At 46.8% G+C, this 15,474-nt stretch overlaps 2 protein-coding genes across 4 annotated transcripts in view; both read right to left on the bottom strand.

Moving 5' to 3' along the window:
* Window positions 1-4,254: 4,254 nt before the first annotated feature.
* Window positions 4,255-10,157, bottom strand: SOX7 (SRY-box transcription factor 7). The gene is made up of 2 exons (XM_085844811.1): window positions 9,606-10,157; window positions 4,255-5,926 (listed from the first exon to the last, which is right to left on the bottom strand). The coding sequence occupies exons 1-2, from the start codon at window positions 9,883-9,885 to the stop codon at window positions 4,974-4,976; spliced, it is 1,233 nt and encodes a 410-aa protein (XP_085700937.1). The 5' UTR covers window positions 9,886-10,157; the 3' UTR covers window positions 4,255-4,973.
* A 2,578-nt stretch (window positions 10,158-12,735) lies between these two features.
* PINX1 (PIN2 (TERF1) interacting telomerase inhibitor 1) overlaps window positions 12,736-15,474 on the bottom strand; it is a 215,578-nt gene continuing 212,839 nt past the window's right edge. For 2 of the 3 annotated variants that reach the window (XM_085867205.1, XM_085869618.1), the window contains one exon: window positions 12,736-13,264. In XM_085867205.1, the coding sequence (XP_085723331.1) occupies window positions 12,926-13,264 (339 nt within the window). In that variant the 3' untranslated portion in view covers window positions 12,736-12,925. The remainder of the gene's footprint in view (window positions 13,265-15,474) is intronic. The other variant, XM_085870415.1, reaches the window with a different exon arrangement.

Below are 15,474 nucleotides of genomic sequence, written 5' to 3'. Positions count from 1 at the left end.
CAAAATAAATAATAAAAAATAAATAAATAAACATTAATTGTTACGTCATTTGTGATGTCATAGCACCATGTCTTGTCATTGGTCGGCAGATAAATGGCCGTAACTTGGGAACCGCTTATCCGATTAATATCAAACCTTGAAAAGCATATCCGCGGGGCCCTGGCAATATTCCTGGCAAGGTTCAATCAGATCGGACCGTCGATCGTGCAAAAATAATAATAATTAAAAAATAAACAAACAAACATTAATTGTGACGTCATTCGTGATGTCATAGCACCGTGTCTTGTCATTGGTCGACAGATAAATGGCCGTAACTTGGGAACCGCTCGTCCGATCGATATCAAACCTCGAAAAGGCACATCCGCGGGTCCCCGGCAATATTCCTGGCAAGTTTCAATCCAATCGGACCGGCAGTCGTCGAGAAACGGCGGTCGCAGACAAACAGACAGACACAGAGATTGCTGCAATTATAGAGAGATTAATGCCATTCGTACAGTGTCCTTGGTCTTGGGCATTTATAACGATTCATTCTCCATCCCAGTTCACACTCTCACAATGTCATATATAATGATTCATTGTCCATACCAGTTCACACTCTCACTGTGTCTCTCCGAAAGGACCGTTTGAAACCCCCTCCCCCCCACCTGCCACCACCCACCCCCCATCCATGTTCTCAACAATCCTCTGGAAGAAGTCCTTTCATTCAAGCTTCTGGGTCTCACTATCTGCCATGATCTTTCCTGGGAAAGCCACATTTCCAACCTGGCCTCCAAAGCCAGTCGCTGACTGGGAATCCTCTGCCGTGCAAAGTCCTTCCTTGGCCCACCTGAGCTCCTGACCACATACAAAGCTTTCGTTCACAGCCTGATGGAGTACTGCTATCCCCTCTGGGCTGGTGCTCCTGCCTCTCACCTTTCTCGGCTTCACGCTGTGGAAACCAAGGCATTTAGGATCATTGGTATCTTCCACGGTGAGGCTGAGTCCTTGGGCCTCTCACTCTCTCACCGCAGGCAGGTCAATGGTCTTTCTGTCTTCTACGGTCTACTCTCCAGTCCCCCCCGCTTTGTCTGCGATATGTCCCCCCCCATCTTTCCGCAGGGCGCTCAAGGTCCACCAGCAACCCCCTTCTGGTAAAACTATCAAAATCATGAATCACTGCTCACCTTCACTCTTTAATTCCTCTTTTTTCCTGCTTTTTGAATAAACCCACACTCTCTTCAATCGCATTCTTCCCTCCAGGTCTGCAAAACAGTTGTTCACCACCACCTCTTTCTTCCCCCATTCAAAACCATGATCTTTTCGTCCCCCGTTAATCCGCCCCAAACCTACCTCCTTCAAATTCCCTGCCTTCCTTCCTGAAAGTCCCTGTGGTGTCCATCTTGTATACCCCACGCTCCCCACCCCCATCCCTCTCTCTTCCACAGATCTCCAAATGTCTCTGTTCCCCACTGTTTTGTCCTTCCCTCTCCTCTCCTGCCCCCCCCCCTTGCTGTGCATTGTGTTAGCTGTCATACGAGCCTCGACAATGTATACAAAAAAAACAAGAAAAAAGTTGAGCTGACGTCTTGGTAGCCATTCTAAAGAGCCTTCTTTGTCTATCCCCAATTTGTCTAAGTTTTTTTTTTTTTACACCATCCTGTTCTTTTATCGTTTTCCGAGTTGTTAGTGTATATCTGTTGATATTTCATTTTATATTTCCCTTTTGTCTTTTTTGTGCAATCATTGGGGCTGTATTTGTTGCTGTTTCGGTTTAATGTGACGACATCTATTTGTGCATGCTTTTGTAAATTTTTTGCAAGGTGGGTTATGGATACCTTTTCTGGCTTGCTGTCCACATGTTTGCATACAAATTGGATTCTGGAGTCTGTTGCACTTTTCACATACTCAGCAAATCCTATCGTTGTCATTCTGTGCACTTGGTTGAGTCCATTGGGGATTTGCCTCCTTCGTGTCTCAGCAGGTACAGCCTGGTGTTGGCGCAGTGGTTAGGGCAGCGGTTAGGGCAGTGGCTTGGGATCCAAAAGGTCCTGAGTTCAAGCCCTGTTGGGCCACTGAATTAATACACCAGGGGGTTGACTCAGCCTGTCATCCTTCCAAGGTCGGCGAAATGAGTACCAGTGTACTGGGCCGGTGTATACCCCGGTTAAAATAGGTGTACCATATCCCTGTGTCGTAAGAGGCGACCAGGGTTGTGTCAGGAAGGGCATCCAGCATAAAACATGTGCCAAATCACTATGTGGATCATACGGATGATCCGCTGTGGCAACCCCTAACAGGAGCAGCCGAAAGAAGAAAAAGAAGTGTCTCAGCAGGTACATTCTCAGGATGCACTGATTTTTGTTGAAACATTTTGTGGATGGTGATGAGTTTCCTTGTTTTGATGTCCAGTTAATCTATTTTCAATTGTGGCCAGTTTATTATTCCGCAGCTGAACTGAAATACTGGTACTGCTCGTTGGTTCATGGCTATGATTTTGTTTCTTGGGGTGAGATATGTTTTCAGGATCTGCCTCATTCTATGGTGGTATTTTGGTAATAGTTTTGCGCATTTGTTTGTGACATATTTCGTAGCCGTCTTATTATCTGAGGTATTTGTATGATGCTTCGTTGTCAAGTTCCTGTTTTGTTGTATTGAGGTCAACTTTTATGTTTTCCGTTTTTTGTTTGTTTACCCTGTACGAATGTGCTCTTAGCACATTTATCTAGGCCAAATTATATTTGAATGTCTTTGGAGTACCGTTTCAATAATTATAGCTGTTCTGCCAATTTTGCGTCGTTTGGGGCGAAGAGTTTAAAATTATCTATGTGCAATCGATGTGTCATCTTCCTTGTTTCTTTGGACATTCTTTTATTGGTTGTAAGGGTATATCCGTGTCATTGCTAATTATGAGGTTGCTCAGTGGGTCCAGGGACAGGCAAAACAGGAGTGGTGAAAGGTTGTCACCCAACAAGATCCCACATCATATTTTTATGGTATTTTGATTTACCTCTGGTATTTTGATCTTTCCTTCCTTCTGAGTGCTGTATGTCTTGTGGTATTCCAAAGCTTCAAAATAATGTGGAATTCCAAAGCTCCATTGCTTTCTCAATTCGTTTGATAATTTGGAGATTAATCTTGTACACTTGCGTGCATATTATCATCCATGAGCATGGGACACTATCAGCTGTTCTTTTTAATAGTCTATCTAGTCTGTGGACAACTTGGTTCTCGTTTCACAATTTTTGAGAATGGCCTTGTTTAGTAGTTAGTGGTTGATTGTTCCATCGCATCCTATCTTACATTCATTCCTTCTATTTTGTCTTGAGGCCTCTTTGTTGTATTAGGAGGTAGTACATCATTTCTGTCATGATTCTTGTTTGAAGTTTTGTATGTTGTTGGAAGACATGTTATTGGTCTATATTTTGGAGGTAGTTGGGTTTCGTAAAATTTTAGGATGACGAAGGTGTTACCTTCTGTGAGCCACTAATTGTGTGCGTGTCATTGGTTATTATAGTATCTCCATATGTGGGTTTCAGAAGGTGGAACAGAGCCCTCCCATGTCTCAAAGTATCCACCTTCGTGTGTGCATGTATATATAGGAGTGTGTGGGTGTGCACATATGTGTGTATGTATGCATGCAAGTTGCTGTTGCTATCTCCATATGTGGGTGGGTTTCAGGAGATGCAATGGAGACCTACCAGATCTCAAACTATCCTCCTCCTATGTGAGATGTGCTCTCGAGTTTACGACCATAAAATGAAGAAAGGGAAAATTTTAATTGCGCCTCTTGAGTGTGGTGGACATGCGTACACACACACACACACACACACACACACACACACACACACACACACACACACACACACACACACACACACACACACACACACTTTGATCATCAATTCATTTTCTCTGACAAAGCTGTCTGGCAGGTTCGTTAGAAAGCTTCTCATAACAAATGAACATACTAAATGATTCATAAATGTGAAAGTACATGTAAATAAGTCATGGTGAACGCACGTTTACAAGCGTGTCTCGCCGACTCAATGGGTGGCTGAGATGGAGAAGGGGTAGATATCAAACACCTTTGATGTTCCTTTTGTAATCCCCTTATAAAATAACTATTTTGCTGAAACATTGGCTCGACAGGCCCCTGTCCTGGTGACAATTTCAGATGGTTGTACAGTTATGATCGATCTCGAATACAGCGAATCCTCTCCCCACCATCGCCGACAGACGGGCCCGTGTTCGGGCTATATTAAAGACAGTTGCCGATTGCAGTGTAAGACAGCAGGCCATTTATTTCTTGGACTTGAAGCAATACAAAAGTAATAAATATAGCAAAATAGCTATTCTGTCCTGAAGAGTAGCCATAGCAGAGCAAAATAATTATCCATAAAAATGAAGATGCATTCCACCCATGAAAGTAAATAACACCGTTTTTGCATTGCGCAGTTTTCATACTGTGACTATAACACCAGTGTTAAGGCAGCCTAAACCAATCCCACCAAATGAAGCTAGAAGACAAAGTTCAGATACTTTGCTTATGTTACACAAAATCAGATCAATTAAAAACAGTAGTGCAAACGACTTTGCTTTTGCTAGCTTGGGTACATGCGTTTAGCTGTTTCTAGTTATGAACAAATGGCGGTTTATAGGATAATGGATTACGTGGAATACCATTATGCAGTCACTCTTAGGCAAACATAAAATAAACCTAATTTATGTACACAGACAGATGAAAATACAGTCTGGTTAACAACAATCCATGATGAAAATACAGTCCTGGCCGCTTTGTCCACAGTTTCACAATCCCTGCACGAGAGTTTTTTGGTAAAGGACTTCCGGCACTTCTTATTGCAGTTGAACATTATGTTTCATACCCTGAGGTCCCCTTAATACGTGAAGTTTTCATTTCCCCATATGGGACGACGCACATGTTGGCACATATGGACTGAAACAGCTCGGCACGCTACTCGCTTCAGTACTTGGGCTCAATGGCAATTGTAGCTGTTGTAGTAGAGAGCGGTGGCGTCAGCCAAGGCCGAGATAAGGCTCGAATCTCCGACCGAGAAGGCCTGAAAAGTGGAACTCATGCTCACCTCGGCACTGGACATTTGTGGAGGATCCTCTCCCAATCCAGCTTCTACGCAAGATGGTCCGGCGGGTCCTGTGTTCAGGTACTGATCGAACTCTGCGCGGTCAACGTCCCCTAGAAAGTCTCCGTGGCTCAAATCCTCCAGAGTACCCAAGGGTTGCCCGGGCTCTGGTGGTGGTGACAGTTGGCCGAGGTGTTGTACAGGCGAATCGGGGTGAGTGGACCGTCCGTGCTCATGGTGCTCGTGTGGCTCCGGATGGTGATGATGGTATTGACCATAGTAATAGCCCACGGGCAGGCGGCAGCTCACCAGAGCATGTAAAGTGCTCCCAGGACACTCGTATGTTCTTGCACCGTGGCTTATGTAAGGATGGTGCGGATGTGGATGCGAGTGATGATGCTGCTGGTGAGACGCGTGCGATTGGAGATGCTCCTGATAATGTATGTGGCTCATAGAATCGTCGGCTGGCCCAGGAGGGAAAAATACCGGCTCCGCTGTGTCCACATGCATGTCCAGTGGGGACATCTCCGGGGTCGGAAGTCCGTAGCCATCATGCAGTCCCAGAGGTTGTACCTCTCGACTGAAGTGACTGACAGGTGGCAGAGCAATGGGGCCAAAAGTGGTGTTGACCATGGTAGGAGGAGAGCAGAGTTGCCGTGTCTTACGGGACTCACTACCTGCGGCATCTACTGTGCCTTCGGTCCGCCTCACCAACCGCTTTGCTTGCTTTTTTCGCCGCGGTCGATACTTGTAGTTGGGATGGTCGTGCATGTGCTGTACGCGTAACCGCTCAGCCTCCTCCACGAATGGCCGTTTCTGCGATGCACTGAGTGCCTTCCAGGACTTTCCTGCACCACGGTGAGCGAGCAATTAACATGTTAAAGCTATCAGACGTATCGGGTGAATCACGCGAAAGGGAGGGTGAGGTATCGGATGAGTCAATGAGTCGGTCAGGATAAAATTCATTGATAAAAAGTGCAAGAAACCACTGATATGATGGCGATGGAATAAACGATCAAAATGAGCAAATAATGAACGTGTGTTCAAACGTAATGGAGCTTAAAAAGCATGTAAAGGAACAGGTCAATGAAAACCGTGTCACACAATGAGCAGCTTCAAACACCTTTACTCGACAAGTAACCCTCACCCATCATTAAGTGTTATCCTCACCCCATCGTTACGTGTAACCCTCACTCCATCGTTAGTTGTGTTACCCTCTCCCCATCGTTGGTTGTGTGTTACCCTCTCCCTATCGTTCGTTGTGTGTTATCCTCACTCCATCGTTGGTTTTGTTACCTTCTCCCCATCGTTGGTTGTGCGTTACCCTCTCCCCCTCGTTGGTTGTGCGTTACCCTCTCCCCATCGTTGGTTGTGTGTTACCCTCTCCCCATCGTTGGTTGTACGTTACCCTCTCCCCATCGTTGGTTATGTGTAACCCTCACCCCATCATTGGTTGTGTGTTACCCTCTCCCAATCGTTGGTTATGTGTAACCCTCACCCCATCGTTGGTTGTGTGTAACCCTCACCCCATCGTTGGTTGTGTGTTACCCTCTCCCCATCGTTGGTTGTGTGTTACCCTCTCCCCATCGTTGGTTGTGTGTTACCCTCTCCCCATCGTTGGTTGTACGTTACCCTCTCCCCATCGTTGGTTGTACGTTACCCTCTCCCCATCGTTGGTTGTGTGTTACCCTCTCCCCATCGTTGGTTGTGTGTTACCCTCTCCCCATCGTTGGTTGTGTGTTACCCTCTCCCCATCGTTGGTTGTACGTTACCCTCTCCCCATCGTTGGTTGTACGTTACCCTCTCCCCATCGTTGGTTATGTGTAACCCTCACTCCATCGTTAGTTGTGTGTTACCCTCTCCCCATCGTTGGTTGTGTGTTACCCTCTCCCTATCGTTGGTTGTGTGTTACCCTCTCCCCATCGTTGGTTGTACGTTACCCTCTCCCCATCGTTGGTTATGTGTAACCCTCACCCCATCATTGGTTGTGTGTTACCCTCTCCCAATCGTTGGTTATGTGTAACCCTCACCCCATCGTTGGTTGTGTGTAACCCTCACCCCATCGTTGGTTGTGTGTTACCCTCTCCCCATCGTTGGTTGTTACCCTCTCCCCATCGTTGGTTGTGTGTTACCCTCTCCCCATCGTTGGTTGTACGTTACCCTCTCCCCATCGTTGGTTGTACGTTACCCTCTCCCCATCGTTGGTTGTGTGTTACCCTCTCCCCATCGTTGGTTGTGTGTTACCCTCTCCCCATCGTTGGTTGTGTGTTACCCTCTCCCCATCGTTGGTTGTACGTTACCCTCTCCCCATCGTTGGTTGTACGTTACCCTCTCCCCATCGTTGGTTATGTGTAACCCTCACTCCATCGTTAGTTGTGTGTTACCCTCTCCCCATCGTTGGTTGTGTGTTACCCTCTCCCTATCGTTGGTTGTGTGTTATCCTCACCCCATCGTTACGTGTAACCCTCACTCCATCGTTAGTTGTGTGTTACCCTCTCCCCATCGTTGGTTGTGTGTTACCCTCTCCCCATCGTTGGTTGTGTGTTATCCTCACTCCATCGTTGGTTGTGTTACCCTCTCTCCATCGTTGGTTGTACGTTACCCTCTCCCCATCGTTGGTTATGTGTAACCCTCACCCCATCGTTGGTTGTGTGTTACCCTCTCCCCATCGTTGGTTGTGTGTTACCCTCTCCCCATCGTTGGTTATGTGTAACCCTCACCCCATCGTTGGTTATGTGTAACCCTCTCCCCATCGTTGGTTGTGTGTTACCCTCTCCCCATCGTTGGTTGTGTGTTACCCTCTCCCCATCGTTGGTTATGTGTAACCCTCACCCCATCGTTGGTTATGTGTAACCCTCTCCCCATCGTTGGTTGTGTGTTACCCTCTCCCCATCGTTGGTTGTGTGTTACCCTCTCCCCATCGTTGGTTATGTGTAACCCTCACCCCATCGTTGGTTGTGTGTTACCCTCTCCCCATCGTTGGTTGTGTGTTACCCTCTCCCCATCGTTGGTTATGTGTAACCCTCTCCCCATCGTTGGTTATGTGTAACCCTCACCCCATCGTTGTTTGTGTGTAACCCTCACCCCATCTTTGGTTGTGTGTTACCCTCTCCCCATCGTTGGTTGTGTGTTACCCTCTCCCCATCGTTGGTTGTGTGTTACCCTCTCCCCATCGTTGGTTGTGTGTTACCCTCTCCCCATCGTTGGTTGTGTGTTACCCTCTCCCCATCGTTGGTTGTGTGTTACCCTCTCCCCATCGTTGGTTGTGTGTTTCCCTCTCCCCATCGTTGGTTGTGTGTTACCCTCTCCCCATCGTTGGTTATGTGTTACCCTCTCCCCATCGTTGGTTATGTGTAACCCTCACCCCATCGTTGTTTTTGTGTAACCCTCACCCCATCGTTGGTTGTGTGTTACCCTCTCCCCATCGTTCAGTGATATTTGATACCCGAACCCCCCTCCTAATCCCACCACATGACCCGTCCCGTCCTCCCCGCAATTTGACGATAACTCTGCAGGACACGAACCCACACCAAGGAAGGTTATTAACAATCCCCTCGGATGTCACACTCGAACTTTGTCTCGTTTTCCACGTTGTTTCAAGTGAACTCTCCTGCGAGCTCCGCCGCCAACACTGTTGCACACGACGCGAGTTCGCGCCGCCCGATGTCTTCTCTCTTACTTTATTTTTCTCTTCACAAAACCAAGACAAGTTCATCAGATTTCATCGACTTCACCACTGAGCGCCTTGGCGTCGAATATCTCGCCACGTTTACTTCATATAAAGTGGATTGAGTTTAATTAGGATAAAAAAACAACAAACACAAGTAAAGTTACGAGTCCGGCGGACGTAGCCGTTCAGAGACACGGTCGAGTTTACCTCAGAACCAACACATGGTCGGTCGAGTTTACCTCAGAACCAACACACGGTCGGTCGAGTTTACCTCAGAACCAACACATGGTCGGTCGAGTTTACCTCAGAACCAACACACGGTCGGTCGAGTTTACCTCAGAACCAACACACGGTCGGTCGAGTTTACCTCAGAACCAATACACGGTCGGTTCGGTTTACCTCAGAACCAAGACACGGTCGAGTTTACCTCAGAACCAACACACGGTCGGTCGAGTTTACCTCAGAACCAATACACGGTCGGTCGAGTTTACCTCAGAACCAAGACACGGTCGAGTTTACCTCAGAACCAACAAACGGTCGAGTTTACCTCAGAACCAACACACGGTCGGTCGAGTTTACCTCAGAACCAAGACACGGTCGGTCGAGTTTACCTCAGAACCAAGACACGGTCGGTCGAGTTTACCTCAGAACCAACACACGGTCGGTCGAGTTTACCTCAGAACCAAGACATGGTGGAAGTGACGGCGCTCGGGCCAGAGAAGCCTTTTACAAAGACAACGATCACGAGAGACCCTAAAGATCTCCGGTATCCGACGTCCGTTGTTGAATGGGTCTCTGAGACGCAAACAAACACGTGCCGAGATCGAAAGGAAGGCGGCGGGGCGAGCCGTACGTACCAAGCATCTTGCTGAGTTCGGCGTTGTGCAGGTCCGGGTTTTGCTGCGCGAGCCTCTTGCGCTCGTCCTTGGCCCAAACCATGAACGCGTTCATCGGGCGTCGGATCCGCGGCTCCATCTTTCCTTTCAGGGATCCTGCCGCGCCGCCGGACCCCTGAACCGCCGCTCGAGTACAACGTTCGGGCTCCCCCTGCGCCTCGAGAGGTTCGGACCACCCGTACGGACCGAGGCGAGCCTGCGGGCAGCCGGACAGCTGCAGCGAATAGGGCGCTTCTTCCATGCTGCTGCTGCTGCTGCGGCGGTGCGCACACACACACACACACACACACACACACACACACACACACACACACACACACACACACACACACACACACGAGTCGCGCGCGCGCGTGTCGGGGAGGGAGGGAGCGCGCGCGCTTTTTCCGCGGAGATAAGAGAACGCGAGCTCGCGCTCCGCCCGAGAAGCGCGCGCGCTTTATGGAGATAGCTCTCGCTCCGCCCGACCCCGCCTCGTGCGCTCACAACGCGTTACACGCTTCTCTTCCCGCTCCGCTTGCACTTCCCAGCATTACTTCCCAACCAATCGCACTCCCCCCCCTGCTCGACTTTCCACCTCCAGCCTCACCTCTCAGCACACACCCCCCAGCGCCCACTGTTACTCACTCCGACACACCCCGCCCCACACTCTCTCAACCACCTTCCTCGACGACCGATGATTTTTTTCCCCCTCTTGCTCTTTTTTCCCCCCCTCAGCGCCTCGAGAAACACCGACGAGCCAACACTTCCCTCAAGTTGAACCCTCGCGAGTCGGCAATAACGGAACTGAGGCCGACATGACCGAGCAGTTTTCTTGATGGACCGTCTTAAATGGTCTTGTGTCGGTAGGGGTCGTCGATCGACGCCAGAATCTTCCTTCACCCGAGCGACATTGTGCTTCGCAAGAACACCTCCCTCACCAACTACCACCCGCAGGGGGGTTTTTGTGCGCGCTCTGGTGAAGTGTCCGCTGGTTTAATACTTTCATTCACTTTGGTCGTTTCTTCCAATTCGCGCGGATAATGAAATTTCAAGCGCACGTCGTGGTGCTCGAGTCCAGCAAGCGCTTGGAAAAGCGGCGGTTCCGAGGCACGAGGGGTCGGGTGGTTGGGGGGTTGGGTGGGAGGTTCCGCCAAACGTCTTCTCCCCGTGGCAAAAGTTCCACGTTCAGTTGATGTCCACTACACTCACTCACTCGATGTTTTTGTCATTTCTTATTCGAATCTGTGCATTTGTTCCGTGAGATGGAACTGGGAGGATAGCTTCGAGGTATGCACACTTGTCAGAGAGAGAGATAGAGAGATAGAGAGATAGAGAGATAGAGATAGAGATAGAGATAGAGATAGAGATAGAGATAGAGATAGAGATAGAGATAGAGATAGAGATAGAGATAGAGATAGAGATAGATATAGAGATAGAGATATAGAGATAGAGATAGAGAGAGATAGAGAGATAGAGATAGAGATAGAGATAGAGATAGAGATAGAGATAGAGAGAGATAGAGAGAGAGAGAGAGAGAGAGAGAGAGAGAGTTCGAGAGTTCGAGAGTTCGAGAGTTCGAGAGTTCGAGAGTTCGAGAGTTCGAGAGTTCGATTCCTAAATCTGCCATAAACTGTCACTGTGGAGTCTCGCGTGCAGGGGAACGTTGACGCAGAGAGCGGAGGACTCATCCGCCGGCACCGATGCTTGATGGGTCAATGTAATTTCTTTTTTTTTTGATGTGGGATCGAGGTTCGTAGAAGAGCTAGAACAGAGAACAGCTCAGGACGCAACAGTAAGAAAGAGCAGGATTAGTGGTTGAGGGACAAAATCGAGGAAGATTTGGCTGAACAAGGTGTGTGGGTGGACGCACGGGGTGAACAAGGTGGCTGCAGAAGCAAAATCTCAAGATTGAAAAACTGGAAAGGTGGAAGGACATGGGCTTGGGGAAAGGTTAACAGGGGTGGAAAAAGATCATGGTTTTAGATGGGGGGGGGGGTGATCTGAGATTGTGGTGAACAGCTTTCTTGAAGACCTGAATGGAAGAATGAGATTAAAGAGAATGTGGAAATTGGTTCTACAGGTGAACGAGGAGGTGGGCAGTGATTCCAGATTTTGAAAGTTTCACCAGAAGGGCGTTGATGGTGAAGCGCATGCGCCCCACAGTAACAAGAGGGGTACAACGCATGAAAAGAGCAAATGGTACACGACTGGAAAGGAGGTGGCACAAGACAGAGAGTCCACCGACGTGTCTGCAATGAGAACATGATAGGCTCATAGACTCAGCTTCGTCGTGGGAGATAAGCCTGGTGCTGGCTTAGTGGTTAGGGTGGCGGCTTGGGATCCTGGAGTCCTGAGTTCAAGCCCCATTGGCTGCTGAATTAAATATACTCACCAACCTCACCAATCAAGAATTCCCCCTCACCAACCTCACTCGTGGGAATAATTGGGGATGGGCAGGGGCGTTAAAATAGTGTCATTAGTAGATTTATTCCATTCGACAAACTACCGACAATTTCCTGTTATTATCCTTTTTTTCAACAAGCATACAATTTAAAGTTCCCTGCTTAATAATCATTCCAACAGTTATAATAGAATGCTTTTTAAAAGCAGAAATGTGGAAACCAAGTCAATTAAAAAGAACACCAACACAAGCAAATGAGTTTCAGAAGAGTTTCATTTGTGAGGATTGGAATAATGTCTCGCGAGCTGACTGCCCATCAAAAGCACCTTCGTCGGTACGTGGTACGATGCAACGGGCACGGTGGGTCAAAATCTGTGGCCCCCGTGGAAGATATTAAAAAAAAATTTCCGTACTGTGTTTAAATCATCAAGACGAACATCACATCCCACCCACTCGGCGTGCGTCTGATTGAATAGCGTGAGCTATACCATGCCCACCCCAAACCCCAACCCCACCCTGCGAGCTGAAACGGCTGCCTTGTGCGCTCTAACTTCTTCCTGTCTTTTAAAAGGGTGACGCCAGCAAGATGGGTGCTCGTCTTTTATGTAGCCAAGGCGATGAAGACAAGACGGATGTACCACCATCATCAAGTGCCATCAATGGGAAAATATTACACCCTTCATCAGATGCACACAGCACTTTCAGTAATTAAAATGCTGAGTGGGAAGGCTTCACTTTATTGAGCTTCATGGAGACAGAGGCATGAAAATTTATCAACTGCAATTCAAGTTTCAAAAAAAGAGAAAGGAAGTCAGATTTTAAAGAAACGTCTTTCCCCATACTCACTCTTTTTCTGAGAATATCAAGAGCAGCTTTCTTAAAAAAATTTTTTTTTAAATTAATTGTTCATTTTTTTCTTGCGATTCCTCTCTTCTCTCAACGTTTGCTCTTCCAGTTTCCCATGGTGTTTACTTGTAGTATTTGAACCTTTCCTTCTGCGTCGGTTATTGGCCACCACGTCGATGTCATCTTCATCGATTTTTCGCCTCTTGCTTTTCTTTACAGAAGGGCATTCGACGGCGGTTCCACTGGCACGGCGTTGCTCAGCAGTTGTCTCCACATTCTGAGACTTTTTCTTGGCAAAATATTCATGCATGGAGAGATGACTCGTTACTGTCGGGATGCCATGCAAAATCTTTTTCTTTTCTTCGCTCATTGTTTTTCCTGGCGAGAGCTCCTGCATCACAGACATGGTGGAGCACAATGAGCATAATATGTTTGATAATCACTAAACAAATAAGTGAATCCACGTCGAGGGCAACACAGACTTGACACTCGAGACTAACACGAGCCAAACACTGAAATTATCTTATATTCTCTAACTTTGCGATTAAATTTCCAAACATATGTCACTTCACAGCCTGTTCATCTCCAACATATGAGGATGTAATTGATGGTTGTTGATGTAATTAACAAGTTTGGTCACTCGATCAAGTTCGGGTTATTTAGACTTTAGGATTCGTGTTTTTCTGAAAATGCTCGTGATCATCCAACTGTCACGTCATAACCTTCCTTGGAGGAAGAATGGAGGAGGGGAAGTAACACCCAGGAAAAATAATAATAATAATAATAATAATAATAATAATAATAATAATAATAATAATAATATTTCTTTTAAAAAGGACCGTGCATCCTGAAGATCACCTGAATAAGGAGCAAGAGTCACTCAAACCCCCCGCAGACCCCTTTAGATCCTGTTTTTTTTTTAATGCCGTGAACAAACTTTGGTACATCATGGGTGATGAAGGTTATGGTCAAGTTTCATTGAAATTGTGGTGTAGTTTCAGAGAAGAGAGCAATTGCCTATTTTGGGGAGGCTTAACCTCCCCCCGTAAAACCCCTCAATCACCCCCCCCCATAGATCCCCTTTAATGAGTGCAGCTTTTGATGTGGTCGACACACTTTTGTACGTTACGGGTGATGAAGGTTATGGTCAAGTTTCATTGAAATTGTGTAGTTTCAGACAAGAGAGCAATTGCCTATTTTGGGGGGCTCAAACCAAACTCCCCGTAACCCCCCAATCACCCCCCCAGTAGTCCTCCTTTAAAGAGGTTTCATCGAAATCACATGTGTAGTTTATTTATTTATTTATTTATTTTGGGGGGGGGGGCAAAAAACCACCCGTAAACCCTCTTAATAAGCGCAGATTTTGATGCAATCAATAAACCTTCGTTTGGCATCAGACATGAAGCTTGTGGCCAAGCTTCATCAAAATCATGTGTTTGGTTCAAGCGATAATGATTGAAGTGTTTACGGACTGACTGACTCACTCACTCACTCACACCTCCAGACATTGCTCGATTGCATAGGCTCACCTGACTAAAGTGCAGGTGACCAAAAAATGGCAGGAATGTCTGGAGAAAATATTAGACCCCTCGATGTAGTACTTACAAGACAAACATTGTGGCGGTATCAACAAGATGAGAGTTGGATAATTGGTAAATATGGAGAAAATAGGAAAAGGGGGAGATGGTTGGGGTGCGGAGGGATGGTGTTTGGTCATACTGCATCGTAGTAGGGGCAACATTCTGCAATTTTCACACACATCGTATGTATTACGGCCAAATGATTAATATTCTTGTTTTATTAATATTATTCTTTGGCTGTTGTGTTTTCTGATAAATGTAAGCACAAAACATTCAAATAAAAACAGCCAAGTTACTTACATTTATAAATTAGGATATTTTGGCCTTCTAAAAGATCTCAAAAAAAGGAAAAGTTTCATTTAGCATTTCATTTGAAACAGGATACAATCAGGATGATTTTGGCCTTCATTTTATGTCAGATTTTAAAGCCTGGGAGAGAAAGTCACCTGCTCATATTAATCAATCACCAATTATGATCAACTTGGCCTCCTATTTACACAAATATGATCAGGGTAGTTCTTTGATGCTCTTCATAAAAATACAAGGCATTCATGAGAGTATGGTATGGAGGATGGTTCTCTATTTTGTGCCAGAGTGACTGTGTTGTCACTTCTTGACACTGTGGAGGCCAAAGGTGTTCGAGGATTACGAGCACGTTCATCAGAGGTTCCAAGACACAGAGCATGCTCTGCTCCTCTCGCACCACCAACAGGATTGCAGGCCTTTTTGTTTATGTTGTCTCTGACTATACTATACCTTAGTCTTGCACCATCAGCTCTTTAAGATCATCCATCCTACTTGAGTCCCACTTTGTCAAACACGTTCATCATCAAACACGCTCCTTGCTTGTCTATGTTAATCCAGGTCGACGGCTTACCTCCCATCCTTCATCCCCCTTTTCTCCTGTGTACCGAATCGTATTCCAGCTTCTCTCTTGTCCAGTTCCTTTCTTCAGTCATTTAAGGTGTCGGCTCATTGTTATCTTGTGTCAAATCCAATGTTTACTTCTGCGCTTCTCTAC

This window comes from Eptatretus burgeri, chromosome 1 (genome assembly GCF_056783735.1).
Source record: "Eptatretus burgeri isolate ZD-2024b chromosome 1, Ebu_testis_v1, whole genome shotgun sequence".
NCBI lineage: Eukaryota > Metazoa > Chordata > Myxini > Myxiniformes > Myxinidae > Eptatretus > Eptatretus burgeri.
The sequence above is the reverse complement of the archived record's forward strand: the minus strand, read 5'-3'. Positions and strand labels throughout refer to the sequence as shown.

What these genes read in the sequence shown, in the direction of transcription:
- SOX7 (XM_085844811.1), bottom strand. Translation starts at nt 9,885, where the DNA reads ATGGAAGAAGCGCCCTATTCGCTGCAGCTGTCCGGCTGCCCGCAGGCT. An exon ending in CGAACTCAGCAAGATGCTTG is followed by an intron (nt 5,927 to 9,605) that starts GTACGTACGGCT and finishes ACCGTGGTGCAG; the next exon opens with GAAAGTCCTGGAAGGCACTC.